The 19504-nt window shown below is 36.8% G+C and overlaps 1 protein-coding gene across 6 annotated transcripts in view; it reads right to left on the reverse strand.

Moving 5' to 3' along the window:
• Window positions 1-547: 547 nt before the first annotated feature.
• The window catches only part of ATP11A (ATPase phospholipid transporting 11A), a 110620-nt gene continuing 91663 nt past the window's right edge, over window positions 548-19504 (reverse strand). The window contains exons 25-31 of one of the 6 annotated variants that reach the window (XM_032442000.1): window positions 17583-17718; window positions 16988-17011; window positions 12724-12789; window positions 12349-12452; window positions 11436-11601; window positions 6649-6763; window positions 4600-4712 (exon numbers count right to left, since the gene is read on the reverse strand). In XM_032442000.1, the coding sequence (XP_032297891.1) occupies window positions 6671-6763; window positions 11436-11601; window positions 12349-12452; window positions 12724-12789; window positions 16988-17011; window positions 17583-17718 (589 nt within the window). In that variant the 3' untranslated portion in view covers window positions 4600-4712; window positions 6649-6670. Of the gene's footprint in view, window positions 4713-6648; window positions 6764-9424; window positions 9514-11435; window positions 11602-12348; window positions 12453-12723; window positions 12790-16987; window positions 17012-17582; window positions 17719-19504 lie in introns of all 6 variants that reach the window. The other 5 variants (XM_032442001.1, XM_032442002.1, XM_032441999.1 and 2 more) reach the window with 5 other exon arrangements.

Consider the following 19504-nt stretch of genomic DNA (forward strand, 5'->3'; position numbering starts at 1 on the left):
CTGCTTTGTGGAAGCTCTCTGGGGTAGCTTCAGGTTGATGGCATCATGACATTTGTTGACATGCTATGCTTCATAACGGTGTCCAAAGTACAGGACATCCCATACCAGTGTACCACCAAACAAAAGAAAACGATGGACTTCTGTGCAACCAGCCTGCTTTGCAAGAACAGTGCTGCCAACTCAGATGGCAAAGCACATTAGCTTTTCCTTTAATTCAGTTTCCTTAAACTGATGACAACGCAGAGAAAGGTGAACTAGCTCTGGGCACCCAGGCCAGCAGGACTGTATGGAAATACAGATCTTCTTATGTGAAGCTTTACTAGCTTAGATTGTAAACAACTTTAGCACTAATCCAATCAATGTGGGAAGAGTGAAGCTTTCCTGGGCCGGTACTGATTTGGATCAGCTCCACAGCACCCCTCACAAAATTCACCTTTTGACTTTCTTTGAATGTTCCACTTACTTTTTTTAACTGGCTGCAATACTCTCTGAGAGCAGATGTGACTACAAGCATATTCAGCAGCAGAATCAAACACTCAATCCATTCTCCGTTCTCTACTTACATTTTATTACAGACTAATATGAAATCATTTCATATTCATACTTGGTTTTAATTAGTCGTGAGCAAACTTAAACCAGTTCTGAAGGTTTATATTTATTGCAAGCAGATCCACGTCTCCTGCTTATATGTTCTACGTAAGGACCCAAAACATGACTGAATATAAACGAGTTATATTTGGTTATCTACAGAAATTAAAATTAAAAATAGCACTGAAAAGAAACTTTACAGTAATGCATTCACACGCTGACTTTTCAAATCAAATAAATGAAGTTGTATAGGATAATCTAAACATTAGATTTGAAGGCTGATTTATTTTCAAATAAATGCACCTATAACTGTACAATAAAAACAAGTGTTAGTATTTGGTGCCGATGGCTACAGACATCTTTAATGTTTAATGCACAGTTAACTACCCCCAGCCCCTGGGCAGCACTTCCGCAGATTCTACTTTACATTAAGTCATGGAAGGATGTTTAAAATGGAGTGCGTACGTAGCACAGAACTTGTTAGAGATGATGCATGTTAAAACTGTGTGAATTCTCATTAGCTAAAAAATTAAAGCTTCCTAAATGGAGTTTTAGATTATTCTGCAAAGTAGAATCGCATACTTTTTAACTTTCGCAACACTTTCACAAATTTCCATTAAAGCTTTTTTTAACAGAGACAGTAGCATGAGCACAATGACCCCACTGGCTTCCAAAAAGAAAAGAAGTGCAGTGCTCAATTCGACTATTGGTTTTTTTTGCCTTTTGTATTTGCAAGCCAGTTGGGACAAGACAGGCTAATGCAAGCAAGAAAGTAAACTGTAAGCTTTTATATTAAGTGGCTGAACAAACAATTATTGTACAATGTAAAACCAAAAACATCCACATCTTTTGCCACGAGCCACTGCAGGAATATATGAATGTCAGTGGCTGAAAAGCTTGAAATACTTTCTAAGTCTTCAGATACATTTGGTTAGCGCTTACCAGCTTCAAGACATTTATAGAAGCAGTCATGGAGACATTATGCTGTTAAAGCTGCAACGATTTAAACAAGGCGAGTTAGGAAGTTATATAGATTTTTATACTTTTCCCCATTCTTATGCTATATAGAAGTCAGCCTCCTTTCAGTGCCCCGTCCATAATAAAACATTCTAATTCATTTTGATCTAACTTCTAAGTTTTCATCTTGGTATTGCCTGGTCTCCAAGTTGCCACCTGCTGTAGTGGGCTAAGTTTGCATGGCAATAGTAACAGGAACAGAAACAAAAACCTACCAAGTGCAACGTTGACGTTGTATAGGTTTTCCATCAAATGGTCTATTTTAATAAATGGTACCAACTTTTAAAAGTAACAGTATTGCTAAATCAAAGCAGAAATTTCCACTTAAATTCAAGCGTTTCTCCTCCTCCAACAAGGACATGTTCAACTAAAATTTCCCAAACGCTTAAAGAGGTGTTTCAGCATGAACAGTGTAAATATTCTAAGCGCTGGTCTACGTGAAGTTTGCGATGAACTGCTTTGCTAACAGGCTGAATGGGAATGCAGCACTTTCAAAATCATCGAGCAAAAATCTCCTTATTTAAGGCTAAAGGATGGAACTCAAGAAGTAAAAAAGCAGGAGGGTTTATAGAATAGAAAAGCCAGCAGTAACGGTACAGCACAGAAAGTGTATCGCTCTAATTGCCAGCAAATCATCAATGGTTTGGGTGACACTGACAGAGCAACTGACCTGTACTTCTAATTTAACATTCATTAAAATTTTAACATTCAGCCACAACTCCACTCTAAGCTAAATTTAAGTGGCCAAAACTCATAAGTATAAAAAAAGCCTTCAAAACATATATACTTAAAAAAAATAGAAATGGTGTGTTAACAAATGTATGCGTAAAACAGATTTATAAATAGCTACAGTATGAAAAATATTTCAGTGCAAAGGCAATTTTAAGATTCCTAAAAAATACATTACAAATAATTTGTTAACTACACACAAGAAATCTGTCACTGCTACTGGTATAAAATTTATACGCATCATAACTTTGTTTAAAAAATATATACACCAGTGTTTTATGTAGGGGATGGTTTGAACTGACCAACATTCAAGTATGCAATGGCATATATATGTACACACTCCCACACTCATATGCATATTTATGTATTTCAAAATGTTTCTGCTGTGAGGACATTCTTTGAAACACAAAAGTGCTACATGTTAAATGGGAAAGATACCTTCGTTTGTGGTGCTCACCATCAGCCTTTTATAATTCTTCCCTTTTCTTTGGTATGATGAAAATTTCACTGCTGACTTTACAATCTGTTTGTTCCGAGGAATATTCAATATTTCACTACTTGCTGAATAGGAAAGTCACTTGGAATATCGCATGGAGCATTTCCTACTGAGTAAATTATTAAGTAAATCATTTTGTCTCTATGGGAAACTATTTTTTCTCCACCACTCCTGTTCATTAAACACCCAACTAATGTCTTGGTCAAGTCTTCCAATAAAGGCTGCAGCTCTGATTCCAAATATTTTGTTTTCACACTGCAACACATTTTTAGTTAATATCCTCCCAGTAGTATTTAAAGACTGTGGTTATTAACGAGTTAAAAACACCAGGCTAAACTAGACTGAAATTGGATTATTCCTTCAGGTAGTTTTGTACCCCAAAATAAAACACTGGACTAAAGAAACAAGGCAAGGACACTGCTAATAGTTGAATTAGTGCAAGGTAACATAAACGTAGCAGAGAAAATAGAAGTAAAAGTTGGCTGTCATACTTGAAGTAATACAAACAGAATCTTTGCAGTCAAACTAATTTCTATTACAATTATGTTTCATCTGTTAGTAATAGCTGTGTGCCACCTACTGGTTTGCTTACAAAAGTTAACAGTTGGGTATTCCTTACTTTGTAATGCATCTCCTGAGCCAATCAGCTCTTATCACTAAAAAAACCCCCAAAACTCTAAAGAAACGAAAAATCAAAACTAAAAGGATTATTCCAGATAATAAAAGATGCTTATTTGGAAAAATAGCCTTTTTATGAGGGGGAAAAAAAAAAAGAACAAAAATGTTCTCTGTATAAAACTTACTACTATACTTACTACTATGCATACTTTAAAACCACGGAGATAGTTAAGAAACTAGGATGCGTAGCTGCATCCTTGACAAATTCACAAAGACACTGGAGGCAAAATGCTTACATTCAATTTTTCTGTAGATATCAACACCAGTGATACCTACTGAACAGCCAACTTGACTTCATACAGTGTGCACGTACTCTATGCAAGGATCATTGCCTATTTTTCTACAGGGGAGTACTAACTGAAAACCATACAGGGCCCAGATTTGGCCACTTACAAGGAAGTGAACATTAGAGAGTGTTTCTTGAAAGCAGATTTGCACAGAGGAAACACCAGTTTGTTCTATAGAGAAAGCAAAAAAAAAAAAAAAAAAGGATAGAGGAAAATCAGAAACAGCACTTAGTAATATGCTTTAGGAAACTTTCATCGGAGATAACTGAGGTCATTGCTTCTGGCTGAAAATTAAAACTGTTGATCTCAGAATGTAGGTCACTGACTGAAACTATAGACTTCAAGTAAAAAAATGACTAAAGATGACAGAAACAATAAATGCACAAGAGTCTTGACACAGGAAGATGAGTACATTTTAGTGCTACCAGTCTCACAGTACCAGACTGTGCAAATTGTTCATTGCCCCAGTAGTTCAAAACACAGAAAAAGGTCTATCGGCCTGGAAGGTTTCAGACTTCTAGCTCTTGATCCTGTTTGTCTGAGCATTACCTCAGACAGCAAAAGCCACGTATAGTTTGATATATATCTGTGACATGTTTGTTTCCTAAAAAAAGAAATACACAAAGGTACAGTTTTTAAAGGCTTGAATTGGTGTTCTGTCATACAGACGTTTCCAAACCTGACCCACTGTAGCGGTAGCCTGCACTGGAACGACAATGCTTATTTGAGTAGCCAAAGACAGATGGAAGCACTGAATAATCAATGCCTCTCCAGTGCGTAAACATTGTTTTTTTAGAACGAGAATGAGACCTTCTTGCTGGGGAATTGCTGCAGTCATTGCTCCTGTATCTTGGGCTTTTGAGACAGGCAAGAGGTGTGAATTCCGAGATGTGGTCCCGACAATGCCGTGATGCATTCTGTTGAGAAAAAGAAAAACAAGTAAATAGGTGATTTCAGAGCTAAAAGCCTAATCTTGCTTTCTCTCTGCCTTTCACTAAATCATCACTTCAACTATTTGCTTCAAGTGAAGGTACATTCCCTCTTTGAACATATTTGGTTGTATAAGACCTAAAGAATTAAGAGCAATTTTACATATCATCTCTAAGCCTGATAATGGGCTCTCTAAAGAAGAGATGAAGTTGCAGAGGACTGCTTTCAAGTTGATTTTTGTTTGTTTGTTTTTTAAAAAATATGGTTTATAATTCAATGTGCAAACTCTTTTATACCTCTTTTTATCTCAGAACTTTTTTTAAATAAGGAATTCCTAGAGGGAATTTTGAGATAGAACAGACTCAACTACTTTGCCCTGTACTCCCAAAGAGAGGAAATTCTTTACAGTTGGTTTGAGCCAATAGATTGAATTTCCAATGGTTTAATGTACTTGTTTTGTACTTCTAAGCAGTGCCAGACTTTGGAATTGCTCAGGTTTACACATAGCATAAAGTACCTGTAGGCAATCACAACAGCGGGTCTATCGGTCTAATTGCCCATTAAAGTTTATCTGTACCACACAATCAGCCCACATGTGGCAGAATTAGCGCTTCAACTCAGGAAATACTCAGGACCATGGTAATAGCATGGTACATGACAAGACCCTGGAATGAGTGAATGGACTAGAAGGAAGGCAGCACTGCACTTTCGCCAGTGAGATTATCTTACCTCCACATAAAATGTACTTTTAATTTCCAGACATAGGGCTATGGAGGTTATATGACTATGTTTAAGATAGTAATGCATTCTAACCATGATTTGGACAAGTGTTATCAATGATTCTCTCCATGAATACTATTTAAGCTGGTTAATACTCTTGATCATGGATGTCCTCCTTCCTTGTTAACATTAACACAGTAGAAAGAGGAACAACATCCCAAAATAACAACGCAGCTTATAGAAGTCTGCCTACTTTGTGATGCCAATCACAAGCCTGAAATGCTATGCTAACATAACCAAAAGTATGTAGAAAGCTCCCTTAAAATAGTTTCTCTCGGACGAGTCAGTGAACTGTACCAAACTGCTCACCAGCAGCGAGGCCTGGATTCTTTCAGACACACACATAGCTCAAATACTAACATTAGTATAGAAAAATTTAGGGAAACAGATAATAGAGTGGCTGACTTTCTTCTGGAAATGTCAGTGGGTAATGCAGTCCTATACTGTATAACTTCTTTTTCCTATTCCTCCAGCTACAAAGTGAAGCATTTTAGTTTCTCTTTCTAAAACTAAACTGGTATTTTTCCTATTCATAAAATGTTTCAATATGTCATGCCTGACAATACTTCAGAAAGCTGGGGCTTTCTAATGTTAATTGTCCAGCAGTCACTAAAGACAGTAGACACTGGCAAATGAACAGCCCCAGTCTCCTGACCCAGGGTCCTACTCACAAATAAATCATTTTCTTCTGCAAGACAATCTCTCTGTTTTACTCTCTGCATTTGGTCTATGAGGGTATCCAAAAACAGGAGAAACAACAGATAAACTGCTAATGTGTTAGACTTCTGATTTCATGTATTTGACACCACCGCAGTGTAATGCAAGCTCACCCTGCAGTATTAGCTGCTGTTCTTACAAAACAGATGTTATACAACATCTATTTGTAACACCATGTATTAACTGGACTTTAATATGGATATATCCACTCACACAGACACACTGTTCTCCTCACATGACTGTCTGAGACAAAAAGAGCTTACCTGTGACACAGAACATCTTTTGCAACAACTAGGCTCTCCAAGTAAAACATAATTATTTTGTACCAATACTGATGAAATATACAGGAAAAACTCTGGAGGAAACAGTTGATTTGTAAATAGTACAGTTCACCAATAGAAATCCATCCAAACTGGCAACACGTACAGTACTGTTACCTAGCTTTGATCTAATTATGGCTCGAAGCTGAAACAGTTCCTTCAAGAAGTGGCCCATCGCTGTTCACCAGTGCATTTAGGGCTGTTTTATGTCTCATACTCTTCTGCAAGGATGAGGAAAAACAGTGAGACTTGCTGAACACAGGAGGGAAATATGAATGAATTGTACCATTTGGTACTAGTGTAACCATTGTAGCAGGGCCCTATAAAGTGACACAGATTTTCTGATAGGTTTAAAAGGGAAAGGTTATCCAGAGTATAACAAAGTTTCTATTTCTTGATCCTGAGGTCTAATTGTTTAAGCCATACTTTAACAATTCAATTTCAAATGCTGAAAATACTTAATTACTCCCATTTAAAGTTTTTAAACTGTACCACGACTAAGTACCATGGGCTCCCTGCTGATGATAACATGTTCTGAATACAAGATCTCCCCTTAATATGATGCCATGTGTCTGCACATGGAGCAGTGCTCTGTAGGGCACCAGGCAGCACTGCTGGCCCAGTATTTCCTTAGGGACACCTCTCCTGGACAGTCCTGGCACTTCAAATTAAGGAGTAGATGTCCTGCTTCTTCCAAGAGCTACTGGGGCACTGCAGGGAGCACTACACGGAAGGTGATGATGTCAGTGCTCATGAATGCTTACAACCTAGTCATTACTACCTGCTGAAAGGGGGCAAGGCAGTTATCATAGTAACTTCTTGTATGGGATTCAAATATTTCAACAGCAGGAGCATTTATATGTTTTCTGTAGAAGAGGAGCCCAAAATGTGACAAAGGCAACAGCTGGCCTCTCTAATAGGCCTGTGCTGTTTTATGTGCAACAGCAGCTAAGCTCATTGAGGAACAGAAAGATGGTGAGTCCCCAGAGAGGTTTCCCCAGGCAAAAGCAGCACGGTGGGAGCAGCAAAGGGCAGAGATTCCACGCTGAGCCTCATGGGCTGATCTGGTGACTGAAGTGAAAGCAAAGTATAAAAATCATCAGTCAGAAGCAAAAAGATAAAGAAAACTGTTTCTTGAAAAGGGATGAAAATGTAGAAGTTATTTACAGCTCATAACCAAAGGCCTGGTATTTCAGCTAGAAATACCTGGGAATACAGAAATGTTGTCCATCAAAGTGACAACTTAAAATGAAAAGAAAATAATTCAAAGTGAATTTACATTTTCCATAACAAAACTGCTTAGTTTCTCCTCTCAGTGAGAGAATAAAGAATAGAAAGAAATATCATCAATTAACATAAGCCCTGCTGCCTCTTTAAAAGTAAGGCTGAAAGAAACATTACAGCAGTATATTTTCCCGTTGAAGAACAAAATTCAGCTTGTTTCACTGAGCCAGACAGTCACTGCGACTAAGAGTGTGACAGACATGAGCAAGTTTTGATTTAAACTACCAAAGACAACTGATTCCTCCAAAGCTTTTGCACAGTCAGTGTTTTAGCACAAGAATATCAACAGGTTGAGTATATGCACATATATACACGCATACAAATATGGACATATATGTATGCATATATATGCGTATACATATGTGAATGTATACCTGCATATAATATATATATATAGATATGTATATATATATATATATATATATATATATGAAAAGATCTTTCTGAAAACCCAGAATTAGATCAGGAGCATTTAAAAAACACTGAATGGTGATGATGGTAAGTGATGACCTACCACACTCTGGAGTGACCCCTGAGTAAGAGAATAGGTAAGAAGGACAAGAATTGCTTCAAAGGCTGTGTGCCATCTGATTGAGCAGAACTATGTTAGTAACCCAGAAGGTGACTGCTAGCCCTGTATTAGTCTTGCCAACTGTTCCAGAAGCCCTTTATTAAAAAGGTGTTGGAGTTTATAGGAATGCAGTAAGTTTAAAAATAGCATTAGTTTCAAATTCACTTCAAACCAATCCAAAAGATCTTAAAAGCCAATTTTAGTCAAAATTTGCAATAGTGAAATTTTGCATAACTTCTGTGTGACTTCTACAATTTACAGTCATTTTTATTGACTATAAGTTTTGAAGGAAGAAAGAGATGTACTTTTCATCTTAATCTGTTAAAAATTATGGATATAAAATCTGAAATGGAAAACCAGTCCAAGAGCTTCATAGTATTAAGTCAAAAGGAGCTTCCTTGCAGACCACAGAGAAGCCAAGATTTATCCACTTTTCTTATTCTTTTGTATTAAATTATATCTCATAGACTTCTGAATCTTAAGCTATTTTCTTTTTAGAAAAAGCACAGAAAAGCTTGTTTTGAAAATGCCTGCTAGAAATAACTTAGTGCAAAAAAATTGCATTTTCAGCAGAGTGGGTATTTTAATGTATTTCAAAGACTGCTAAAGGGACTTCCAGCTTTCTTTCCCATATCAAGGTAGGATGTCAGCATAATCAGAATTATCACTCTATGCCGCAACTCTTCCTCTCAGTGATTTACAATGCAAGCAAAACATGCATTCACCTACAGGAACACAAATGATTAAAATGGGGTCTAGGAATCTTAGATTCTTGAGTCAGAAACATTTTGTAAAATTCAGTAACGTGACAGAAATGATGGTGACAGTGACAGACTGTGACAATGACTCATAGAACCCTTGTGATAAATAAACAGAAGTAGGAAAAATTCACGAGTATTTTGCAAAGTACAATTGATGTGAATCAGAAATGGAGATAATGAGTACAGTAAATAACTTCCGATGACAAACTTTTTACTGTCCTTCGAATGAAATGGCCAAGCATGCAGAAAGGCAGAAAAAAAGTCACCTTTTGTTCCATTAGAAACTTAGACTGCTTGAAGTCTGAGAAAGCATAAAGATGGTGGACTGCTCAACAGAAAGGCACTGATGTTTAGTCTGATTTTCCCAGGAGATTGTAGGAGGTAACCGTGCACATCATTTATATTTAAAGCAAGGCAGCAGTTATTTAGACAAAGCAGATTGGAAGACAGGAGGAAACAAAGACAGGGAAGAAGAAACACAAGGGATACATCTGGTTAAAAGTCAAAGATTTTGTTCTAAATATAAAGAATATATATATATTGCCAGTGTTAGCCCAAAGTTTGCCTCAAAATTGATTCATTTTCCAGCATTAACATATGACATTGGTGAAATTCCTTTATTTAGGGCTGTGTATTGGCATTAATCCAGCCTCATTCTCTCTCTTTAGACTTAAATCAAGCATGCAGAACCTACACCAAAAGCAACTCCTTCCACAAGTAGCAGAGAGATCTGTTAAAGGTACTGAAATAGAGAAATGCTAAATGTTGATCTGCCTAGAGATACTTCTTTGCTTTCTGTATTCTTTCCTGCCCTCCTGAGGTGAGGCATTTTTACACCAAGGTACATCCAGAGAGTAGAAAACAATGGCAAGTGGGTTTATTTTTCAAATGTAAGAAGAATTTTTTACCTTCGTCAAAAGAGAAATTTTACATTCCTCAGAAGTTCCTTTATTCATTACCTCTTAACACAAAGTATCTCCAATAAACATTAAATGTTAACTGATCCTTACACACATACTCACTAATAACTCATTTCTTTAACCTAAGTTGATGAGCTTAAAAGGCTGAGGGCAATAACACTGAATATCAGGTTTCAAACCTCCATTGTCCTTCACTTTCTAACATATGTAATACATGAATGTTTATTGGGGTCAAAAATACAGCCAATATCTTCATTTACGGCTGTTTTGATGCCCTATGAATAACACCATGTTTACCCCAGAGGCTTCTCTATAAGTCTCAGCAGAGCAGGCCTGCATTTACACAACAATTTCAGCTTTTGGGTTGATCAGATGAAAGATGAGAATAGATTTAAAAATACTTTTCTCATTGGCACGGCAAAGCACACATATATAGAAATAAAGAATTAAACTGATAAAATGTAAGTTGATATATAAAAGAGGAAAAAATATTAACAGAGTAGTTTTTAATACACTTGTTTGTTTTGTAACAGGCCCTGCTTCAGTACTAAATAGTCTGTAAGATATTCTACAGATAACGTAACATGAATGTTGGCATAAATTCATGACATATTCCCTATCAACATACTACATATTCAACACGTTTATTTTAAGCATATGGATTACAGGTTTATTCAACAACAAACACATACACAGTTGTAGAGTCTGTTGGAACTGTAGCTGCTTGTGCAAACCCTACTTTAAAGGGAGCTGCAACAATACGGCATGCTCCCTTCCTACAGGTTCTGAACATAGCTTATTTTAGCTGCTTTCCCACCTTAGATAACTAAACTCAGCTTGCACAGTAAATGCTAAAATGCCCGTATTAGAGTTTCATTAATGAAGCAAAATGACTACAGATGTGTTTCCTCACTTTAAAATATAATTACCTCAACTCTCAGGGGTGTGGGCAGTACCTGTGAATACAACTCCATGACAGCATGAACAGCTGCTGTACAGGCTGATATAAATGTCTCTTGCCTTTGCTCACTGAGATCCCAAGCTCCTTACTCTTCTTATTTCTTCAAATCAAGAATCATGTTGAACCATAAAACTATCTCCCACCATCCTTATCAACTGATTTCCCACTGATACTGGAGCATATGAATCACCACAGCACTCAGGTACTTACTACCCTATAAATGGTAAGCAGTTTCTTTCAGCATGCTGGCTGGTGAAAGAAGCAACTAGTATACAAAACCAATGATATACACTAAAGATGGGGAACCTCTATTCAAAACTTATCTCTAAACTTGAGAGGTATAATTATTAGAGACTTGTACTATCAAAAACTAATTACACGGAAAAATATTGTTACCTGGATTCTTTCTGTTGCTGTAGGCCACAACTGTCTGCATAAGACCTTCTTGAGAACATCTGGAAGAAGGCTGACAGTTATGAGCAGAATTATACCCAGCCATGCAGGACCACTAGACAGCATTTGCATGAACACATAATACATCCTCTGATAATTGAGAAAAGGCCTGGCAAGAAAGAAAGTTAAACAGATATTACACTTCAATACACATGAGACAGGAAAGAGTGGCACTAGAAGTTACAAAAGGGATAAAATACTGAAGGTTGAACTTCCCCGTTTGTTGGGATTTATCCACGCCAATATTCCCAAAGTCAGTGCAAACATGCACTGACTACAGAGTTGCTTTCCTCTTGTCTGTCAGGGTGTAGGAAATAACAGACTGTCCTCTCTCCCAAGCTGCCTTTCCCTTGCAAAGAAAAAAACAAGGCCTGAGTCTGAACTCCTACACAGGACTTCTGATGGTCCACTCAACTTCAGTGCTAGTTGCACTCCCTGGCTCCAGCATAGACTAACAGCTAACCCCCTCCACGACAAGCTGCTATGCAGGTGGCTAACCCCCAGGCAACACAGACCTGACCTACTCGGTGGAATCTGACCTCAGAAAGACAGCCCCAGTTACATGAACAAATCCTTGCACTATTTTTTGACTGATAATACTGAGACAGCTTTACTGGCAGTCTGAGGTCTGATATTCTTCTCCTCATACTGTAATATTTTTTAAAGCTTTAAAGTGAAACAAGAGCTTGGCATTCTGTATTTATGATTACTGATGCATTTAAAATGTGACTGCAATTGGGAGTTCTGCAATATACAAAAGCTAAATTGAATTTTTTGTGGGAAAAATCATGAAATGTGTAACACGTTTCTGTTTCTGAAATAACATTTGCAATACAATTTACATTAGGATTCATACCAAATAATTCCTCCCCAGAGCAGAGAAAAGACAATGTAGAATAGCAGCGATCCCCAGATCATGAAGTGATTTATCCACGTCCAATAGTGTGTATCTAGTGCAAGCTGAAAAGAACAATACGTTATATTGTGTTCCTACTATTTACAAGCCACAGAATTCTCCGTAAAAGTAAAACTAAAGTGACATCTTTTGAAAAAAAGATAAGAATTCTACACAGAACTAGCTGGAATTTATTTATTTATTTTTAATTTTGAGCACAGTGAAGAAGCCATAGATTGCAATAACCGTATTTAAACTAATACCCTACAATGTACAGTTTTATGAGAAAATAAGCTCTAAGAAAGTTTCAGTGGATAAAACATAGCGTTATCTTACCTTCAGTGTAACCGTAAATACAAGCACAGTGAACACCAGTGTCCCAAAGGTCCAGTTTCCAAACATCTAAAAAGAAGTGGTCCGAGGCAGTTATAATAGGTAATATCTTCCATTGCTTCATGAAGTGTCCAGAATAAACATCTTAAAGCTATGTCTTACTACTACAGCAATACCAGGAACTGACAGTTAAGCAACACTGAATTCTTAGATGATCTATCCAATGAAAACTGTTCTGTTTTCTTGCCCTTGTGTATACACACTTCATATTTCACAGGTTTATACGGGATTTGCCCAAATATGCTAAAAGAGCTGGCCCTTGTGACTGCAAGGCTACTCTATCATCCACAAAAAAATCCCTGTGACAGGGGGAGGCAAATGAGTACTGGAAAAAGGCCCAAAAGCCCACCTTTAACAAGAGGGCAAGAAGGACCTGGGACATTAAATGCTTGTCAGGGTCACCTTGATCCCTGTGAAAATAATGTATTGTTACAATCCATTCCATGCATGTAAAGTACCAAAAATAAATTAAAAAAAAAAAAAAGTGAATATTCAGCATGATTTACCATGAACAAATCACACCAGATCAACCTGATTGCTTTCTGTGAGAAAAATGACTGGCCTGGCAGTTGGTTGGAGGAGCATTAAGAGTGAAAATCTGTGAGGCTGTATAAACAGAAAACTGGCTGGACAACCAAACTCAAAAGAGACGTCAGCAGCAGTATGAACTAACAGGACAGGTAATGGTGATGTTCTTCAAGAGCTGTCACAGAGACCAGAACTGTTTAACTTCAGGAACAGTCTGAGCAATGGAGTAGAACATACCCTCAACATATTTGTAAATGATATCCAATTGAGAAGCAGCTGATACAATTGAGAAGCAGCTGATACACCTGAAAGCAGGGATTCTATTCAGATGAACCTCGGTTGTTTGGTGAAATGGGCTGACTAATCTCAAAAAGTTCAGCATTGCAGGATTCTGCACCAAGAACAGAATAACTCTATGCACCAACACAGGCCAACTGCCTAGAAAGCAACTTTACTGGAAAGGACTTAAGAGACTTGGCTGGGGTGAATAAGTTGAAGCTGAGTCAAGTGTGCTATTGCAGGGGTAAAGGCAAACCTCATAAAATACCTCATAAAATACTGACAAGGATGCTATTAGCAGGTAAAGGTTAGTGATTCTTCCTGTCTACTCAGGACATAACTATCCTCTCTTCAGTAACAAGAAAAGTCCTGCTTAGGAGAATTGTTTTCAGCATGAAGGCAGAAAAACATTAGAACAGCCTGCCCATGAAGATTATGAATTCTCCATCCTGAGGGATACTGAAAACTTGAAAAAGAATGGACAAGAGCCTTTGATTCTAGTGCCTCATCAAGCAGGGAGCTGCACTGGGTCCTTTCCCACCTACATTATTATGTATTACATATGAGCTCACTAAATATCAGATGATATGGCAAACAATCATACAAATGTCCTGCCTTGGGAAAAACTCTGACTGGACATCACAGCCAGCAATATGACAGAAATCTGTAGGAAACATGGCTGAGATGATCTGATCCAGTGGGGACAAAACATTGTTTAAAAAATAAGCACAAACCCGGCCTAAGTATTCATTATCCCGAACAACCACTTAATTACTTCAAAATTACTGAATGTGTAACCAAGTGTACGGTGTAGAAAAACTTCAGTATTTTGAACTGAGTTTTACTACGATATCTACTACAATATTTTAGTAGGGTCATGTCCATGTCAAATAACTATGTGTGCCCTAAAAGTATATGTGTAGCTAATACCAGGCAGGAATCTGTTACAGGAAACTGAAATTACGCCAACATTTACTGGATTTCTCTTGCAGTTAAACTTTACAATACTCTTATGCTGTATCTGGCATCTCTTGGACTGCATTGCGTCAGACTAAGTTTCTGCACACTGAACAGATGCGTCCGTATTTCCAGTAAAAGCTGATAGATTAGGAAAATAATGGGAAAGCCTTCTTCGTCTGTTCATCAGGCTATGTGGGAAGCACCTGGCGACAACCTAACACCTCATCTACCCATGGTTTTGGCTAAGGAAATGAGGTCATAGCACAGGGATAGCAGATACCAACAGTCTGCTAATTTGGTACAGAGAAAAGTAAGCAGAGCAATGTGGGGAAAAAAATGAGCTCCCAAAATGACAGCATTTTCAGCACTGAATATATCTCAGATACTATTTGTGGCTTCAGGTTGTCAATCATTCTTTTGTAAGTCTGTTTGTTAATGTGCAGTTTATTAACAAATACTTGGTGCTCTCCACTCCCAGCATATCCAAGTATCCAAGACTCCCCCTCTCCATCTGCAATTGCATTTGTTGTATCTTCCACATTCCAGTTCATCACTCATCTCTCTTCCTGTTTTGTTTTGTTTTTTTCGCATTCTGTTAATCCCTTTAACTTAGTTTCTCCTACCTATCTCTGAACCCAATTTAACATTTATATTTAAACCTGTCTACATTGAACAATAAAATGAAGGAAAAAAAATCACACAGCAAGTAATTTTATAGGAGTAAAACTAAGATGACATTCACAATTTGCAATCACTGCTACAGTGCCTTCTTTTCTTCTTTCTTTCCTTGTGGAGTTTTCTCTGGCTATATGGTTTTGCAACACCAGCAATGCCATATCCAAATTGGAACTTCATACAAAAAGTATTGTCACAAGCTAAGAAAGAGAAATCTTTGGCATCTTAGTTTTGTTTATCAGGAAATAACCGAGGAGGCACACATTTATGGAGTCAATTTTGGGGATTGAAAGTACACTTTACAGTATTCCAGCAACATCACTGTACTGAATACAATTTCAGACACGCTTTTATTGAGAAACATTCTAAGGGAATGATATTTGGAAGCAAACTGAGGAACATTCGAATTTTACTGTGATATAGGGGGCAATTCCAGTAAAATACATGAACTCTTTTACCAGCTTTGCAAAAATGACGTAATTCACTTTTGGAGGGAAAGAAGACAATTTTTTGTTGTTTCAGAAACCATTTTAACACTTTGGAATCCAACTTAAATCATCTGGTATCATTTATGACTTTAACGCTTTCTGCTCCTTTTATTCTATTTCACATTTACTTCCTTTGCCAGTTTCATAATAACACATGATTGCAGTTAAACATTTCAAGTCTTCCAGTGCTGTACTGACATCTTCCAGACATGAGCACAATTTAAATGCTTGGAAACAACCATCAATTAGCATTCATTCATGTATGTATGAACTCACACTGCATCTCTGGCTATTCCTGAACACTAAAATATTGGAGCCTTTAAACCTAAAACTACAGCTGAAAATCTGTATATTTTACGCACACAAACAAGCATGCTGAATGGTATTTCTAATCCACTCTGAGGCTTAGGAGTCAGAAACTCTCATCAAGCAATTTATTTTACCATCAAATATGAACATGGGTATCGAGTTCTAGACACACACACTGAAAATCTGCAATTAAGTGCTAATGCTTCTTCACCAAGAAGAACTTGGTTTAGTACACACAACAGAAATAGATTATAATTCCAAAAAGGAACCCTACCAGAACATTTGGAACAAAGACCACTTACAAAAATGTGTACACAGAGAAGACTAATTTTCAGGACTATAAATATGAGCCAATACAAATTTGAACATCTAACTAAACATAATGGGATCAGAAAAAGAAGTGCTGCAGGGTACAGCTATGCCTAATGGAAAGCCATCCAGTCCTTACAAGAGCTGTCTTCCTTAACAGATATTCTCCCACTCATTGATAAATGCCACAAAGATGGTATTTAGTGGAATTTGAATACTGCTATCCTAGCAAATGTGTATGTCGTAAGCAGGCAAATAAATCGTGCTGTTTATCTTCTCTCTCACTTTGAAGGTCTTTTCTAAAACTGTTCAAACATTTTATAGAAGAAACTGTAATAAATTTCCTACAGCAGAGAGCCAGCAACAAAATATAGGCTGCATTAAAATATAGAAGAAAATAACAAAATGCAAGGAAGCAAAAAGCCAACTTATTTCTGAAAGTTCTTGGCTCTTCACTATGTCTCATATACTTCAATACACCTTGTACTCTATAGAATTTCTTTGTATTTTAAATATTTACAAAGTAGTGATAAAAAGAGCATTTCTATTTAAGTAACACTGTAAAAGTTAGAGGAAATAGTGAACTGCTCTTTAATTAACAGTTTAATTAAAGAACAGTGAAAGAAATGGGTATCATGACAAATCCACAATAGTCTTACCATGTGAGTGTTGGTTGTCATTAGCTGAGGATAGGAAGAGAAGCAAGTAGCAAAAAGAAAAAAAAAAGCACACAAATAAAATAGACCAACATATCAATGAGTAAAATAAATAAAATGCAAAAAGGTTCTTAAAACTTGAATTCATGTGACAGCAAAGCGTGTACAGAGAGATTATTTTAAACTGCCACTATGCAAAAATCAACTAAAATATTTAAAAGCTTGGTATACCTAAGTTCTTTTCTGATCCTTCATAACTGCTCTGCGAAGAGTCAATTGATACATTAATCAGATATTCATCAAATGAGTGTTAAGCATAAAACAAAAAGGTTACTATGTAAATTCTGAAGAAATTCTTCAACTTTATGATACATATTTTTCCTAAGCTGCATCTAGTCCTATGCCTCCGTTTACCAACATACAGGATTCCCATTATATAATACAGATTTGGCTAAACAGGTAACTGGTCATAATTCATAAAACAGCTGTCATCTGTGTGGGAAATTTTAAAGGGAACGATTAAGACTTGTTCACGACAATAGAACACACTTGATGTTAAAAAATTACCTGTTATTGACTGACCAAATCCAACACTAACCTGTCCATTGCTGGTCACAATTGTGTTGTCAAACAAGAAATAGGCACCAAAGAAAAATACCACAGCATCAAACACTCCTAGGAATGTCCAATAAATAAATGCACGCCAGCGCAACAAAGCATTCTTGGCAACATCTCTGTGTAAAACAAGATATATGCATTCACATTAGAATGTCATTAAAAGCTCACAATAATTATATCAAAATCATTTTTCTTTCAAGAAACTGTAAGAGATCGCATGAAAACTATCACCTCTCTATATGACAACTGTCTGCCACTCCACATCTGAATCCTTCCTGAATACCTCCTCTTTAATAGTTTAATCCATTTTTTACTGGAGCCTTTTAACTCCTGCCTGTAGTCTGCTTATTCCAACTGCGTGGTAAGCCCTCCTGGGCTGCACCCATTTACTTTTCCATTTATTTATTTTTTTACAGTATCTGTTGTGCATATGACAATCCAGCCTGAACTGCATTGGAGGACTCTGGAGACTTTGATTTGTTTCCCACTGGGTACTTTTACACAGAACGCTGCAACAAAACAAAATACTAATTTTATGTGGAATGTGCAAAAGAGATGATTTTGCAGTTAGGGTGAAACTTCAGGTCAAATTGCATTTCTCAGATGTTTTCCCATGAAAATTACATGGATAGGGCAAAAATAGAACTGCTCACTGCTGTTTATTTTGTTACTGTAGAAAAATTTAATAGTACAAATTATTTCTTGCACACAGAAAGACTATGTCAACTTGCCATTTACCATAAGACACATTAGAGCACAGTTCTGATATATAAGTAAAACAGATACGTGAAAACCCAGAATTACAGGCATCTTACATAGCAGCTAGTAATACTATTAACCAACGCTTCCACTATATATGTTTAAAAACCATATCTGATAACTAGATAAATTAGTTTGTCAGTGTAAAACCCAGGAGATCAGAAATGTGGCAGGGGTGTTGGAGATTCATTATCCTTGAGGTCATAGAATCATAAGGTTGGAAATCACCTACATGATCATCTAGTCCAGCCATCCCTTCCAACCTGGGCCATTCTGTGATTCTGTGAAATATACGTTCTGAAACCACATATGGCTAACCCTAGCCTTTTGCAGCCCAAACAACTGTGCTATGCCCAAAGCAGCTTGGCCATAGACTCTGTAAGATACCAAAAAACAGTGCTTTTGACCAGATAACCTGGTCAAAAAACCTCAAAAAACAAAATGAAAGATCTTCTGAATGACCATTTCTAAATTGAGAACATTTAAAATATAAAAGAGAAAAGAAGAATTGGGGATTTGGGTTTCAACTGCAGTATTGTGTATTCCTCTTTTATTTCACACCTAAACAGTATTTATGCACTTATCACCTTTTGGCCATCTATTACTTTTCTTCAGAAATGCTTGTGCTTTGATTACCTACTGTTACCACTCTCTAAAAGCTCTAAAATACTGGTTTTACAGGCACAAGAATATAAACTGGCAGCACTTCTGGAAGATTCAGATAATTACATGCATTTTATTGGCAGGGAGTGCATTTCAAGATGTTAAGAATCTAAAACAGTCACGGTTTTAATGCCCAGAAGGGAGTAAACAATATTCAGAGGACTGTCTTGAACACAACACAGAATATAACCTATGATATAACACACTAGTGCTCAGTCTTTTCTTTCAGAATAGTATAAAGATGTATATGCTATGACTCCTCTTTAATATTAAAAAATCTATTCCTCGTGGTTGGAAGAAATAAACAGAACCAAATTAAATCGTAATTTGATTTGTGGAACAATAATTTCTATTATGCTCTTACTAAGATAGCAAGTGCACGGAGTGACCTGGAGTATGTAAATATTCATGTTAAAATACATGTGTACTGCAACAGTTTAAATGACATGTGGTTTTCAACACCTATCTTGCAGTATAAGT

Source organism: Coturnix japonica, chromosome 1, assembly GCF_001577835.2.
Source record: "Coturnix japonica isolate 7356 chromosome 1, Coturnix japonica 2.1, whole genome shotgun sequence".
Lineage (NCBI taxonomy): Eukaryota > Metazoa > Chordata > Aves > Galliformes > Phasianidae > Coturnix > Coturnix japonica.